This window comes from Borostomias antarcticus (assembly GCF_949987555.1).
Source record: "Borostomias antarcticus genome assembly, chromosome: 18".
Lineage (NCBI taxonomy): Eukaryota > Metazoa > Chordata > Actinopteri > Stomiiformes > Stomiidae > Borostomias > Borostomias antarcticus.
In genome coordinates, this window is record NC_140251.1 from 7,134,320 (window position 1) to 7,149,004 (window position 14,685).

At 45.8% G+C, this 14,685-nt stretch overlaps 2 protein-coding genes and 1 long non-coding RNA gene across 4 annotated transcripts; 1 reads left to right on the top strand and 2 right to left on the bottom strand.

Annotated features, from left to right (window-relative positions):
* Window positions 1-61: 61 nt before the first annotated feature.
* On the bottom strand, window positions 62-4,717 carry rapsn (receptor-associated protein of the synapse, 43kD; the record flags this gene model as incomplete). Of its 2 annotated transcripts, XM_084452649.1 has the most annotated exons (8): window positions 62-134; window positions 593-792; window positions 921-974; window positions 1,090-1,212; window positions 1,390-1,488; window positions 2,273-2,431; window positions 3,254-3,592; window positions 4,505-4,717. In XM_084452649.1, 8 exons carry the CDS (start codon window positions 4,715-4,717, stop codon window positions 62-64), a joined length of 1,260 nt encoding a protein of 419 aa, XP_084308775.1. The 2 variants fall into 2 exon arrangements, with proteins under 2 accessions (XP_084308775.1, XP_084308776.1); XM_084452650.1 differs by lacking the exons at window positions 921-974; window positions 1,090-1,212 and having other exon boundaries at window positions 4,505-4,696.
* A 1,436-nt stretch (window positions 4,718-6,153) lies between these two features.
* kbtbd4 (kelch repeat and BTB (POZ) domain containing 4) lies at window positions 6,154-9,705 on the bottom strand. The gene is made up of 5 exons (XM_084452603.1): window positions 9,587-9,705; window positions 8,895-9,369; window positions 8,429-8,570; window positions 8,134-8,240; window positions 6,154-7,557 (listed from the first exon to the last, which is right to left on the bottom strand). Exons 2-5 carry the CDS (start codon window positions 9,354-9,356, stop codon window positions 6,694-6,696), a joined length of 1,575 nt encoding a protein of 524 aa, XP_084308729.1. The 5' UTR covers window positions 9,357-9,369; window positions 9,587-9,705; the 3' UTR covers window positions 6,154-6,693.
* Window positions 9,706-9,898: 193 nt separating this feature from the next.
* LOC311321063 lies at window positions 9,899-10,655 on the top strand. The gene is made up of 3 exons (XR_014630863.1): window positions 9,899-10,206; window positions 10,428-10,507; window positions 10,596-10,655. It is a non-coding gene; the product is annotated as an uncharacterized lncRNA (long non-coding RNA).
* Window positions 10,656-14,685: the final 4,030 nt, after the last annotated feature.

The following is a 14,685-nucleotide window of genomic DNA, read 5'->3' on the forward strand; positions in this document are numbered from 1 at the left end:
CGGGGCATCACGGAGAGTCCTGCAGGTCCTCAGCAGACACGTGACCTCTGACCCACGACCCTCACACAAATCCTGGCTTCATGGACGACCGGCGACATTTAGGGCAGCCCTTCGTCCCATTGGTCTGCAAGCACCTGAAAAATGAAATAGCACAGAGTCACAATGGTTCTCCCCTTCTCTAAACTTGCAACACAGTAGATAGTTTTTGGTCTGCATAGCGCTATGAACAATACTGTCATTGAGCTGTCATCTGCTACCTAGCCACACTACAGAATATTTTACAAATAAGCAACATATAGTTCAACTAGGAGCTTGCGTAAGTGCAATGTTTTAAAACAACAGTCATCAGATGCTCTTGGAAGTTTGGGAAAAGGCTAAAATGCAAGGTAGGGTCCCAGTTACTCTAAAAGGTTTCAGGAAGGAGACATGCATTTAAAAAGCCTTCATTGTGGAACGGCTACATACTAAACGATGCCAAACATGTTTCGACCAGCTGCTCTTCATCTGGGCATTTGGTTAACCTGATACCTTCTGGGGTGCCTGCTTTTGTTTTAGTATTATATATATCCACATGTTGAGCAAGAGCACCCACTTGAGGTGGAAGATGTGCGAGCAGGGCAGGGCCTGCAGCTGCTGGTCCTTCTCCCCGATGGACTCGCCGCACATCCCGCAGTAGAGCTCCAGCTCCTCAACGCACTGCAGGAACTTCACCACCTGCTCCCGGAGCTCCTCCTGCTGCTCCTTACCGCGGAAGATCCCCTCACACAGGCAGTGCACCTTCAGCATACACAGCTATGGAAGGGGGGGACACAGGCACACATGGACAGTGAATCCCAGTTGAAGTGATAGACAAAATTACTTTGCGCATTCTATAATCGACAGAGCACCGTGTTCATTCATGAGGCGGCTGCGTGCAGTACCTTGTTTCCTAAAGCTTCAGCCAACTCCTGTGCTCGGTGCAGTGAGTCGAGAGCCTGGGCGATGCAGGGAAATAAAGATATACATTGATAAAAGGGAATGACGGTGTTGTGCACACAAGATGTGGGCAACAGCGTTCTTGTGGGAAGGACGAGGTGGTACTGGACCTACCTTGTCAAATTCTTTCTGCTGGAGCCAACACTTCCCTGCTCCCAGGTACACCTGTGCTTGTCCGAGGCGATTTCCAATGTCAGTCATGATACATATTGAGGATTCATAGCGAGGGAATGCTTTCTGGAAACAAGACGAGGAAAGTCCATGTCAACATACAGAAAGAAAAGAAAATACACTATATTTTAGTTTGATCCTCTAATTTAAATACCACCTAATACTGTATATTCTAATAAAGACCAAGGGTTGACATCATATTGTGTTCCTACTGTAACTGAACTTTCACGAATAGCAACTTACATCAATGTCATTTCTGCAGCGGTGAATATCAGCAAAGTTTAGTAAGCACAGCGCCTGGAGTGGACGGTCCCCGTGTTGCATCGCAATCTTCATGGACTCCTGGAGGAGACATGGGGTCAAAAGTTCAGGATCACAGGTAAAAACCACCATGGCTGCTCTTGCTGGGTTACGTTATTATTGTGACCTCTAGTATTTGATGACTTGAAAGAGCACAGACCACTGTCGAGTCATCACTGCCAGTATCGGCAGGAGTGGTTCTACAATTCAGTGAATAAACCAGGTCCAAAGTACAGTGTATGTTTCACCCATCAATACATCACATTGAGCATTTTCAAGGTCTCCCAACTGTAAGTGAAATATGATTTTGCAACAGATGGAAAAACAGAGACATTGTTGCCATTGTTTTAACCACGGGATTCAGAAAGGGGCATTCGAGGTATGACAGGAGGAATGAATTGTGTGGCTAAATGTATTTGGCAGAAGTAATAAATCTGAAACCTACCCTGCTGGGCCACTACTACCCCAAACACTTCTGCGGTCCGAAGCAATGACGTCAAGTTATTTTCTCCACAGTACACAATTAGAACAGAGTTAAGACCAAAGCCACTCACTTCATTAACACTTTAAACCAGCACCTCACCAACCATATTTTTGTCAGGGTAGAACAGACCAGCTGCCAGCTGCACCTGTCAGTAGTACAGTGGTGTCTCTCCACCCCCAACATCACCCTTCAGAGTCGCAGCACTCCAAGGTGGTTGGCCAGCTATGACAATTGCCATCTTTAATGTGTGTCAGATGAGCTAGATTATAGCGCTTCTTCACTGATAAATCCTGTCAATATGGCCTGGGCTCTTCTGCGGTGCGGGGCACTGATAAACGCTACCTCACAGCATTCCATGGCGTCGGGGAGGCGCCCCAGCTTCCTGTAAGCCACGGACATGTGGTACTGGCTCATGGCGCGGTACTTCAGGCTCCAGCTCTTGCCGTAGTCGTTGACCAGCTCCGCCGCTTTGCAGGGGAAGAACAGGGCCTTCTCATAGTCCTGCCGGGAGGAACGGTGAGACTGTAACACGCCACAAACACACAGCACAACCCCTCTCCCTTTTGTGAATGTCAGTAACTCAGCATAACGGAAACAACACAGAGGTATCGATATCAGCCGTCCGTTTGAACTTCCTGTTCGAGCATTCTAACTTTGGACGCGCAGTAATGTAATAACAATAGACCTTCATTAAGAGCCGGTGAGCATTTGTCGACCGTGTCAGGGGGACATATTCTATTTTTTGTTTCACAAACAAACTTGACATATGAGTGCATTCATTGAACACCACCTCATCACAGACCCATTGAAACCAGTACCTCCCCTGGGAAGCCTGGGGATTACCCTAACAAATCTCCCCAGGCAGGGCTCTTACACCAGCCTACGGCGAGCCTACCTGGCTCTTGTTGTAGACACACAGCAGTGCAAATTGTTGATGCTTGTCAGTCATGTAACGGTATGGGGTCATGCAAATTAGACCTTCTCTGAAGGATTCATGAACCATGAAACATCAGCAGGGAAAAAAAACACATTTAGGATGCATGCAGTCAAGCTAAACACAGAAACTCTAGAATTAGAACGCTACAGTATAAATCCCTTGAATCCAATCATGGGCTAAAATAAATGACTGATTCCAGTCAGATCCTACACAAAACTAGCCTCGTGAGACCATCCTAATTTCGCTATCCTCTGTTGCGTCGGGTTAACGCAAAACATATGATCAGGTAAAACAATTCAGTCCAGCAGTTTGCATTACGAAGACTAGAGTGTGAAAAACACACACAGCTGAGGCACTGCTTCATAGGCTACTCTCCAGCACCGTACCTTCAGCAGGACGTAGAAATTCCCCAGACTGCAGCAAACCCGGCACTCCAGCATCTTGTCGTCGTTGTTGTGCGCGTAGCGGAGAGCTTTCTCATAGCTCTCCAGGGCCTTCTGGAAGACGCTGAGGCCCAGGAAGGCGTTGCCCATGCTCAGACACACCTGTCCGTTCAGCTGCAGGCTCACCGTGGTGCCCTGCATGTTCAGGCAGGTCTTACAGTAGGAGATCGTTTTCTCGAAGTCGCACAGCTTCTCGTTGCTGCGTGCCAGGTTCAGGTAGCCTTCCGTCAGGAAGTCCGGGTCCTCCATCTCCCTGGCCGTGTCGATCTGAGCCAGCGCGTCCTGTGGAGAGAACAGCCCAGTCCATGAGCAGAGTAAACTAAATTAAGTAAACGAAATTTTGGGCCCTATGAAAGAATATAATATTGGGCCACCCAAACCTAGACCTTATGATAATAATAGAGGTTTATGAGGGCCCCTGTCAGTGCAAGGCCCTTGGAATCATCCTAGACCCCCCCCCTTCGCCCCTGACTGTGAGTGATGTATTAAAACAGTGTAGGGCTACTTGATATATACATGTTTATCTATGTCTATCTATATATTATATTTAGCCACCCCAGACACGGTCCCGCGTACTGAATTGGATGGACAAGGGAGACTCTCCAGTGCTTTGACCATGGCAACTTGTTAATGGAGTCCTCAATACAGTATGCTGTGTGCAGTGACTCTGGGTGAGTAAGCAGATTTGTGTCAACAAGACGCTGAACATTTAAGCTCAGGTTGCAAGGCGCTCACTTTGCCCCATATTCTTCGGAAGCCACAGATCAGCCCGACGTGGTCGTCAAGATTCAAGGAGGTCATGACAGGCAATCTCGTACACATTATTAAACTCTTATTCCATTGTTATTTGGACATCGTTGGAAAGCGAGGAAATGAGAACTACAGGATGTGCTGTATTATATTTCCGCGTTCTCGAACATTTGATGACACAATGTGGATGACAGCCCTAGCATCCACTCATCAGATATCAACAATCTCATCACAGAATTACAGTTATCTAAATTACCATCAAAGTGCTCTGTATTATTGATTCTGATTTATAATTAAAAACTAAATAATATATCTAAAGACACCCTATCCACACATGGTTAAGAGGAGCTTATCAAATTATTTCTATCCCATAAAAAAAACTATCTGTGGAGATAAAGGTTCATCAAAGAGGAAGTGATCAAAGAGGATTGTGGATAGGCTTACCTTGAGCATCTCTTTATACTTCCCCATCTCCGAACGGGCAGTGATCAAACACCCCAAAGCCCGGAACTTTCCCCCGGGGTCTGTGGTCTTCTCCAGTACCTTTGTCCACACCTGCAGGGCTTTGTCTGTCTGGTTGGACTGGTACAGCTTCAGGCCCTTCTCTATCTGCTGCTTGGTTTGGTCCTGGCCCATCTCTGCTACAAGACGCCTCATAAAAAATATTCATCCGTTTAGGCGTTTGGTTTCGTCAGTGGAAGAGCTAGGAAGCATATCCTTGCCATGAATGAGTTAACGCCTCAAAAGAGCCTGTGAAGACGATCCAGAGAGCTGCTCTGAGCCTCCCAGATCCAGACCTTTCAGCTCCGGGTGCGCTGGGACAGGAAGGAAACTGGATCCCCCACATTAAAGGACCAGCGAGCCCAAAGACCTTCACCGATCATCTGTCAGGGGAAAGCTGAGCTGAGGAGGAAAGGCCGACATGTCCCTCACTCTCCTCAACAATGATCACGCTCACCTGTAGGCGTTCACAAGTTCTCCCTTAAAATCCCAAAGTGAAAAACTGCAAAGAAACACGTCCCCCGTCGAAGTGCTGGCAGCGATATCCCAGAATATCTACTCCCTCCACACCCCAGCAAAAGGAATTCTCAGAGCCCCTGCGTACACCCCCCCCCCCCCTTCCACCTTCCCCTCCGTGCTGGCGCTACAGCAGATGGTGTTGTCACTCTAACCCACGTGTCCCTGCAGGAATCTCTGCTCTGCTCTGCCCTCTGAAAAGTCCCAAGGTCACTCAAGCCTCTTACACGTCTACCCACCACTCAAATACACAAGCCTTATGCCAAACCCTGGAGGAAAACTTTCACAGCCCTTCTGAAAGAAGAAGTAGAAAAAAAAAACACCCACAAATGGATCTGACCCCCCCCCCCTCCCCTGAGTCTGTGTACTGTGAGAGGGGTCTATAAACAGAGTTATTTCACAACATCAAGGCTCTGCATGTCGACCGGTGCTCGTAGTGGCTGGCAATTCCAGTGGGTGGGTCCTGGGGAGGCACATATGTTCCCCCCACACAACCCCCCACCGCCCACCCCTCACCTCGGCGTCAGCAACTGATGCTCAGAATAGTTCACAAAGTCCGACATGGTACTAGGCTTGGGTTTCAGCTGCACAGCGTCCCGGGACACATCAGTGGGACCCGGGCGTTAGCGTTGGCCTCCCTGCTGTATCTTTCTCTCCCCTCGTCCCCTCTCACCCTCTACGTGGGATAGAAATAGGCCCTTTTATCGCCATGCCATTCACAAGATGGGTTACCTTTCCCAAGGTTATACGTCGTGTCTGTGCCATTGCGTAACCCATTGCCACAAAACGCAACCTTGGAACTCATAGAAACACGAAACAGAGCCTCATGGTTTAGCAAGAAAAACAGCAGGTTGGTTTGTTTCCATGTACGAGCTGGTACAGTGGCCTTAACCCCACCACTGACAAGATCGTCGTCTGTGAGTCGTAGCTAACATCAATAGATATACAAACATTTAAGATAATACTAATTTATTTAATGTACAATGTACATGTACAGTAAGAAAATAGTCTACATTTTCAGGAAGAGAAGTAGGCTAGTAGAGAGATACAAAGAGTAGCTGAACATCCCCACGGATGTGACACGCACAAATATTTATGACTAGACACTCAAATATGATACGGCTAACCACAATATTAGTGTTCACTGTTTTAATATGTAGACAGACTTATGCATTGCTTTGAAAACAAATCAAACATGAATGTCAGATCAAGCTCATAGCTCAACATGGAGTAGAATATTTTGGGTCTGGTGGGTAACTGGACCTTCCAAAGGGAGATTACTGGTTTCTCTACTGGTGAAATCAAAGATTGGGATGCCATATTGAAGCTGCTTAGGTATGCCACAAGACATAGTTCTAGCCTTAGTCCGACCAAAACCAAAGCACAATGTCACACTCACCTGTAAAAAGGATTCTACAATGTTTCTACCGACCTTATGGTTGGATAAGCGGCAGGTGGGAAACCACAGGACCTCAAACTGAATCAGCGGCCTGAGCCTACATCTTCAGGTAAGGGACAAACTCTCTGAGTCTCACCATGTGGTCAAAAACAGTCTTATGGTCCTAGTTACTGAATAGTCTGATGATTTCAAACAGGAGAGCAACAGAAGGGCACCATCAGGCCAATACAAACTGCCAGTTGGTGAGGAGGATTTTGATCCCCCGGATAACCGAGACCACGGAGGTGGCGGGGTTGAACTTCAGCATGTTGGCGTCGCCTTTTTTACACTTGTCCCTGAAGACGTAGATGCAGCCGTTGCAGCTGGCCACCTTCCAGAGCGACGGCACGCAGCTCCACACCTCAGGGAAGCGCAGGCGGGTGAAGCTCTCCAGCAGCGGGTTGTAGCACACCAGCGAGTCGCCCTCGGCCACCACGAAGATCACGTCCATGTGGGCGGCGGCGTGCATGCGCCCGGCGAACGGCAGCACGTACGGCTTCGTCTGGCACTTCTGCGCGGCCGTGTCGAAGCACTGGATGAGGCGCGACGGCTTAGTGAAGAAGTCCATGTCGTTCTCCTCCCCGCCCAGCAGGTAGATGGTGCCGCCCAGGTTGACTCCCGCCGCCCCGGACACGGCCGTGTCCAGCTGGCTGGTCTCCGTCCACATGTTGTCCCTGACGGTGTAGTAGATGACGGCGTTGGACAGCGTGTCCTGCAGGGTCTTGCCCCCCAGGGAGTAGATGGCGTCCTCGGTGGCGACCGACACCATGGTGTGGTGCAGCCGGTCCCTGAGCAGTGGGGCACAGCGTTCCCAGTCCATGGTGTGCATGTTGCACTTCCACATGCGGCGGGTGATGGAGCCGCCCACCACGTACAGGTCGGCCCCGTGCTTGCAGGCCGCCGTGATCTGGTGGCACAGGCTGTTCTGGCCGTTCACGCTGATGGTGTCGTCCTCCTCGTCACAGTGCAGCGACACGGCCAGCGAGTGCGTCCGCGTCTCCTCCTTCCCTATCAGGTAGATGTGGACGTTCTCGCCTATTTCCTGCGGGGACGAACGGAGACGATCAACGGAAGACTGATATATTTTTTGGGGTACGTCTTTAAACTATGGCTTTCACAAACTGTATGTGCCCCCAAAACACTACGACCTTGTTTGATGTACTATGACTTTGTTATGCAATGTATCTTTGCCTTATGTGTAGTTTTACATTTTAATATTATTTTTTCTGTTTTTCCGTTTGTTTGTTGTAACCTTCTCTTATGTGGTTTTATTCTTATTATTCTGTGTTTAACTTTCTATTTTATCCATATTTTAATGTTGCAATCGTATAGCACCTTGTAACTTTTGAAAGGTGCTTTATAAATAAACTTTACTTACTTCAGCACTAGATTATGCTCTTAGTCACTTGTTTTAGAAGGAAGATGCACTTGTGAGTTCTGGCAAGTAGTAGTACATTGGCTCTTCCTACGTTAAATGCAATTATTGTTAGTCGCTTTGGATAAAAGCGTCTGCTAAATGACTGTAATGTAATGTACTTACTCACCTCCCCCATAAACTATAATCATATGATATAACAGTTCCAGAAGAGGCCAGCATTGGCACCCTGAAAGAGTTTACCTTCAGGCTCTCGTGGAGCACTTCAGAGAACTCATCTCTCTCCACCTTGTTGTGGTTTATCCACGACTCGATGGCCACTGTTGGATTCTGGGAGCTGGGGACACCATCTGCGATGCAGGTGCAGAGTTGAGAAAATGGGCACACACACAGACAGGCACACACACACAGACAGGCACACACACACAGACAGGCACACACACAGACAGGCACACACACACAGAGGATCACCATTCACGACACTGCGAGATCTCCCTTTTAGAAATTCACATCCATGGCGAGATAGAGGGAAGCCTACCTTTAACAATGTCCAGGAGCAGACAGAGGGGCAGGTTGAGGAATTCCTCCGTCTGATGCAACTGAACCAGGTGGATTTTGGCACAGTGTTTGGCAGCGGTGTAGAGTTCCTGGTCACTGTGTCTGTCAGCAAGCCACATCACCTGCAGAGGAAGGGGAAGTTACCAAACACAATCAGCTGATAGAAACAGCTGACAGATTCTGGCATGCACGTTGGTCCATATTACATTAACCACCCCCATCACCTCTAATATGTTTAGCCACCCCATCACCTGTAATATAACATGTTTAACCACGCCTATCACCTGTAATATATAGTGTTTAACCTCCCCTATCACCTGTAATATATGTTTAGCCACCCCTTTCACCTGTAATATAATATGTTTAGCCACCCCTATCACCTGTAATATAATATGTTTAACCACCCCTTTCACCTGTAATATAATATTTTTAGCCACCCCTATCACCTGTAGACAGCTCTTGACCTCCACCGTCCGTGACAGGAAGCGGGAGCATTCCTCAAACAGGGCAGTGAGCTGGTACATGTCTGCCATCTCGTAGGTGTCCTGCAGGTCCTCCAGCCTCAGTCTGACGGTGCCGTGGTAGATGTAGTCCACCAGCAGCTGGAACACCTTGGCGCTGACGTCCTTCAGCTCGATGCACCGGTCGTGTGACTCTTTCAGGTTGGAGGTGAACATGGAGCGGAAGAAGCTGCTCTGGGCCGACAGCACCAGGCGGTGCAGGTTGAACTCCTTGCCGTCGACGCTGATGGTGACGTCGGCGAACAGAGCGTCCTCCAGACACAGCTCCATGATGCTCTTCACCACACGGCTGGAGTGGGAGCGGTCGGTGAAGGTGTATCCTAGGAAGTAATTTTCCTCTCCCACAGAGCCCCCAGCATTGAGCCCCCCCTCGTCACCAGACTCCATCTCATCGGTTCACCTGGGAAAAGAAAACATTTTTTTAAAAAGAATGCCTTGGCTAATCTCCTTTATATATTACGGGTAGTGGCAAACTAGCAATCAATTAACGTTTATTGTTTTTACAATGAGAGGGTGCTAGCTAGCTAGCCACGTTAGCTTAAAAAAAACCCCTGACTAGTCGGAATTGTCGCCATCAAATAGGCGGGCAGAGAGAAGCCATTCCCGCTCACACATACCTACACACATGCAGCGCCAGTTTATGGCAAAGTGAAATCACTTCAACTGACAAAACTATGAATGCAATTGTTTTTTCTTCACTAGGCTATATTTTCATGCGGAAGACGCTGAACTCTTCTCCGGAAGTAAACAAACCTTTTCATTGGCCAGCCGTTAAAGGATATCCCAGCATAAACTGGCGCTACTGCCACCACGTGGCAAAGATGTGCTACTGTAGTCTACGTGATTTATATATAACTGTTGGAAGTCAACTTCAGTGGTATATTTAGTATGAAAGTGTGTTTGTTGTCCAAGCGATTGCCACACCTGCTTCAAGTAAGCAGAGCGTTGAAGCAAAAGCGTCCTCTGTGGGCCTGGAATAAAGATTTGCTTTTAAAATTGCTTTAAATGAAAGAGCCAACTGGCGCCTGAACTTTTTCCAAGGTGGAAGAATCTAAGGTATTTCAGCCTGGATTGTCTCTTGCCTGAATTTTATAGTAGCTTATGTGAAGCTCAGGCTAGAGGGTGTGGAGTCATGAGCCACAGATATAAATCTATTAAAAAACAATGGAAGCAAAACGGCAACTTCAAATCCTCCTCCAGATTATTTTAGGGCTATGGATCCAAGAACTGTTAATGGGTGAGTTAGAATTATACTAAAAGTGTTTTTTGGATTATATCTTGAATGCCATTCCATGTGTATAGGGGAAAATAGCATATTCACACAACAGATTCTGTGACTTTATGATGGACTAAAGTGTGAAAATGTTGATTTGGTACCTGCAAATATGCATACAGTACGGTCCTAGAATTAACACTATAATTCTATAATACAGTGAACAAACAAAACTTCTCTCACAGAAAAAGCTGCTGCTCAGCATGGGGGTCTTGCTATCCAGGGGTTCGGAACATCCATCAGTGATGCTAACTTGATGTTTGAGGTACACTTTAATAACAGGTTTTAAAAGAAGTTCGTTGAATATACAGTACTGCTGTGTACAAATAATCAATATCCATTTGTGTATGCAGTTCTTGTTGGGTGGAGTGGAGATTGACCAGGACAACAACATCAGGTTGCTTGACCAGGAGATGGCATCTTTGAAGCAAGGACGGGCGTTCCTGGCTCTGGTAAATGACAAGGTCCCCAAAACCCTGCTCTCCATGGAGCAGATGCTGACCATACTTGAAGATCAAAAGAGCCCCCTCTCTCCAGCCCACTTTGAGAGCCTCGTCATCGGAGTGATCTACACAGCTCACCAGACCCGGCGCCAGGAGCGCCAGGAGCAGCAGCTAGCCTGGGGCAGCGTGCTCACCCGCCTGGCCAACATCACAGTCAACGAACTACGCAGAGACAGTCACTGATCAATCCCATTACTCTGTTAAGAACACAGGCTGTTGACAGTTTAACACATTACAACTTAAACTAAACTAATTAAAATATCAACTTTAACTGTTATTGGGATTTAGCTGTATTTCTGATGTTGGTGTACACTGTACAGTGTAGTCAAATATGAAAATATTTACTTTGTGACGAGTGACTATATTCATCTTACAAATGAGTTTGTATTTCTGACATTGGTGAAGCCAAATAAATATGAAAGTAATATGGTACCCACGTATCCTGGAATTAAAAAGCATAATAAACCTAACTAAAATGAACTCCATATTGTAACACAAATTATCACAATTACCTTGTTATTGTTGATGGTGGTGATGCCACCCCCTCCCACTTGCACAATATGCTTGATTATTTTTGCCATTATTTACTTTTTGTGTATTGCTTATTGTCACTGTGGTTTGCTGTTGTGTTTTGTCTCATTTTTGTAACTTCATGTATTCATTACCTCTGCCCCAGCGATAGCGCAGGGCGAGAGGTAATGTTTTTAGTGGTGTGCGTTTGTCTGTTAGCAGGAATACACAAAACTACAGGACTGATTTTCACGAAACTCACGAAAAGAGTGTGGCATGGTCCAACTTAGAAGCCATTAAATTTTGGAACAGATCCGAAGTACGGGTTGGGTCCACGGGCTGTCCAAACACAGCTGGACTGGCCATTCACCTCTATTTATTTTTTGGACTATGATTATGCAAAAACTACCAAATAAATTTTTATGAAACTTGATGGAGTGGTGCATCATGGGCCACCTTAGAACCCATTCAATTTTGGAGCAGATCTTATCAAGAGCCCGATCCTCAAATTAAAACAAAACTTAGAATGAAGTGAGCTCCCTGTGTGGGGGTGCTAGAGACACAGGGTTTGGACTGAGGTGTGCGGGGGGAGTCCAGAGTGCACCGCATTGCCCTCCACTGGCTGTGACCCGAGGGGGGTGTGACAGAGCTGGCCATTAATCTCCAGCCATTATTACCTCCGCCACAGAAAATCATGGGGTGGGTCCACAAGCCACAAAAACATGGCCCGTGTACAGATTCTAAAACATCTGCCATTGGATTGAACTTGTTGATCTGGAGATTAATTTAAATTGGTTTATTTAAAATGATTTCAATAATTATAATAATTATAATAATTTTAGTTTAGTTTATTTACTGCATACTCAACCTTCAAACCGTCTACTCATGTCTACTCACTGATACTCATAAAACCTTCAAACCGGCTACTCACAGATACTCATAAAACCTTCAAACTGCCTACTCGAGATACTCATAAAACCTTCAAACTGCCTAACCTTCACACTGCCTACTCAGACATACTCATAAAACCTTCACACCACCTACTCAGAGATACTCATAAAACCTTTCACACCACCTACTCAGAGATACTCATAAAACCTTCACACCGCCTACTCAGAGATACTCATAAAACCTTCACACCGCCTACTCAGAGATACTCATAAAACCTTCACACCGCCTACTCAGAGATACTCATAAAACCTTCACACCGCCTACTCAGAGATACTCATAAAACCTTCACACCGCCTACTCAGAGATACTCATAAAACCTTAACACCGCCTACTCTCAGATGCCAAAAGCATTAACTATAAAATATCACATTTACAAAAGTATTCACTCCGTTTGCTATGACACTCAAAATTGAGCTCAGGTGCGTCCACTGTTTCACTGTTTCCACTGATCATCCTTGAGAGGTTTCTACAACTTGATTGGAGTCCACCTGTGGTAAATTCAATTGATTGGACATGATTTGGAAAGGCACACACACCTGTCTATTAGGGTTGTCAAAAGTGCCATGAAATTGAGTTTGAATATATTCAAATTAATTTAGTAGAGGTCGAATGATATTTGAATTTATATGTTGTTTAAAAAAAAAAGAAGATTTTTCATGAATATAATAGCCTAATAAAATAACCCTTGACTGTAATATTGTACTGTGAACACTGTTACCCCTCGCTGAGGTGTTTTTGACAGCGCGGGAAATGAACGTTTCGTGCATGAACACGATTTGCTGCATAATTTTTGATAAATAATATATTATTTATTAATATTACAATATTCAAGCTCTCAATTTATTTTATTTTTTTAAAGATATTCGAATTTTTTTCAAACTTCGAAAAATGTTTGACAGCCGTACTGTCTATATAAGGTCCCATAGATGACAGTGCATGTCACCGGGGTAATCCTACAAACTTACGTTTTACACAACAGAGCACACACCAAGCCATGAAGTCAAAGGAATTATCTGTAGACCTCTGAGACAGGCCTGTATTGAGGAACAGATCTGGGGAAGGGTACAAAAAAAAGCAACACTGAAGGTCCCAACAAGCACAGTGGTCTCCATAATTTGTATATGGAAGATGTTTGTAACCACGAGGACTCTTCCTAGAGCTGGTCGCCCGGTCAAACTGAGCAATCGGGGGAGAAGGGCCTTGGTCAGGGAGGTGACCAAGAATCTGCTGGTAACTAGGACAGAGCTCCAGTGTTCCTCTGTGGAGATGGGAGAACCTTCCAGAAGGACAACCTGCAGCACTCCACCAATCAGGCCTTTATGGTAGAGTGGCCAGACCAAAGTCACCCCTTAGTAAAAGGCACAAGACAGCCCATTTGGAGTTTGCCAAAAGGCACTTAAAGGACCCTCCATGAGAAACAAAATTGTTGGTCTGATCTGATCTGGTGAAATCAATACTGAACTCTTTGGCCTGAATGCCAAGCGTCAAGTCTGGACGAAACCAGGCACCGCTCATCACCTGGCCAATACCATCCCTACAGTGAAGCATGGTGGTGACAGTGTCATGCTGTGAGGATGTTTTTCAGAGGCAGGAACTGGGAGACTAGTCAGGATTGAGGGAAAGATTAATGCAGCAATGTACAGAGAGATCATTGATGAAAACCTGCTCCAGAGCGCTCTGGACCTCAGACTGGGGTGAAGGTTCATCTTCCAATAGGACAACAACCCTAAGCACACAGCCAAGATAAGAGAGTTATCAACAACTTTGGGACAAGTCTGTGAATGTCCTTGAGTGGCCCAGCCAGAGCCCAGACTTGAACCCCATTGAACATCTCTGGAGAGATCTGAAAATAGCTGTGCACCGACCCTCCCCATCCAACCTGATGGAGCTTGAGAGGATCTGCAAAGAAGAATGGGAGAAACTGACCAAAATAGGTGTGCCAAGCTTGTAGCATCATACTCAAGAAGACTTGAGGCTGTAATTCCTGCCAAAGGTGCTTCAACAAAGTATTGGGTAAAAGGTGTGAATACAAATTAAACTGTGATATGAGTGTTTTATTTTTAATACATTTGAAAATAAAAAAAATAAAAACACATTTTTCACTTTGTCATTAATGGGGTATTGTGTAGAATTAAAAAAAGAAGAAGAATTTAATCAATTTTGGAATAAGGCTGGACATAACAAAATAGGGAAAAAGTGAAGGGATATGAATAGTTTGCACTGTATCTCAATATGGGGAGGTCACAGAGACACAGGATTTGGACTGGCATATAGTAGTATGTTGACAAAAATAATATGAACATATCCATCTACCTGTATCAATTTATTACTATTGGGTGAAGAGATCAGAGCTGAGAGCAACATAAACTGTAACTCCTTTGGTAGGGTGTCCTTCAAACCAGCAGGTTTAAGGTTTGAGGGCAACAGCTGAAATAATTTATTTGTCTTGTATATTATGGTGATTCTTTGGTATTTTGTA

Bases quoted from the DNA above. Each gene is read 5' to 3' on its own strand.
- kbtbd4 (XM_084452603.1), bottom strand. From the start codon at position 9,356: ATGGAGTCTGGTGACGAGGGGGGGCTCAATGCTGGGGGCTCTGTGGGA. The intron at 8,571-8,894 runs GTGATAGGGGTG...CTTCCTCTGCAG, and splicing joins AGGTCAAGAGCTGTCTACAG to GTGATGTGGCTTGCTGACAG. The intron at 7,558-8,133 runs GTAAACTCTTTC...TCGTCCCCGCAG, and splicing joins TGCTCCACGAGAGCCTGAAG to GAAATAGGCGAGAACGTCCA.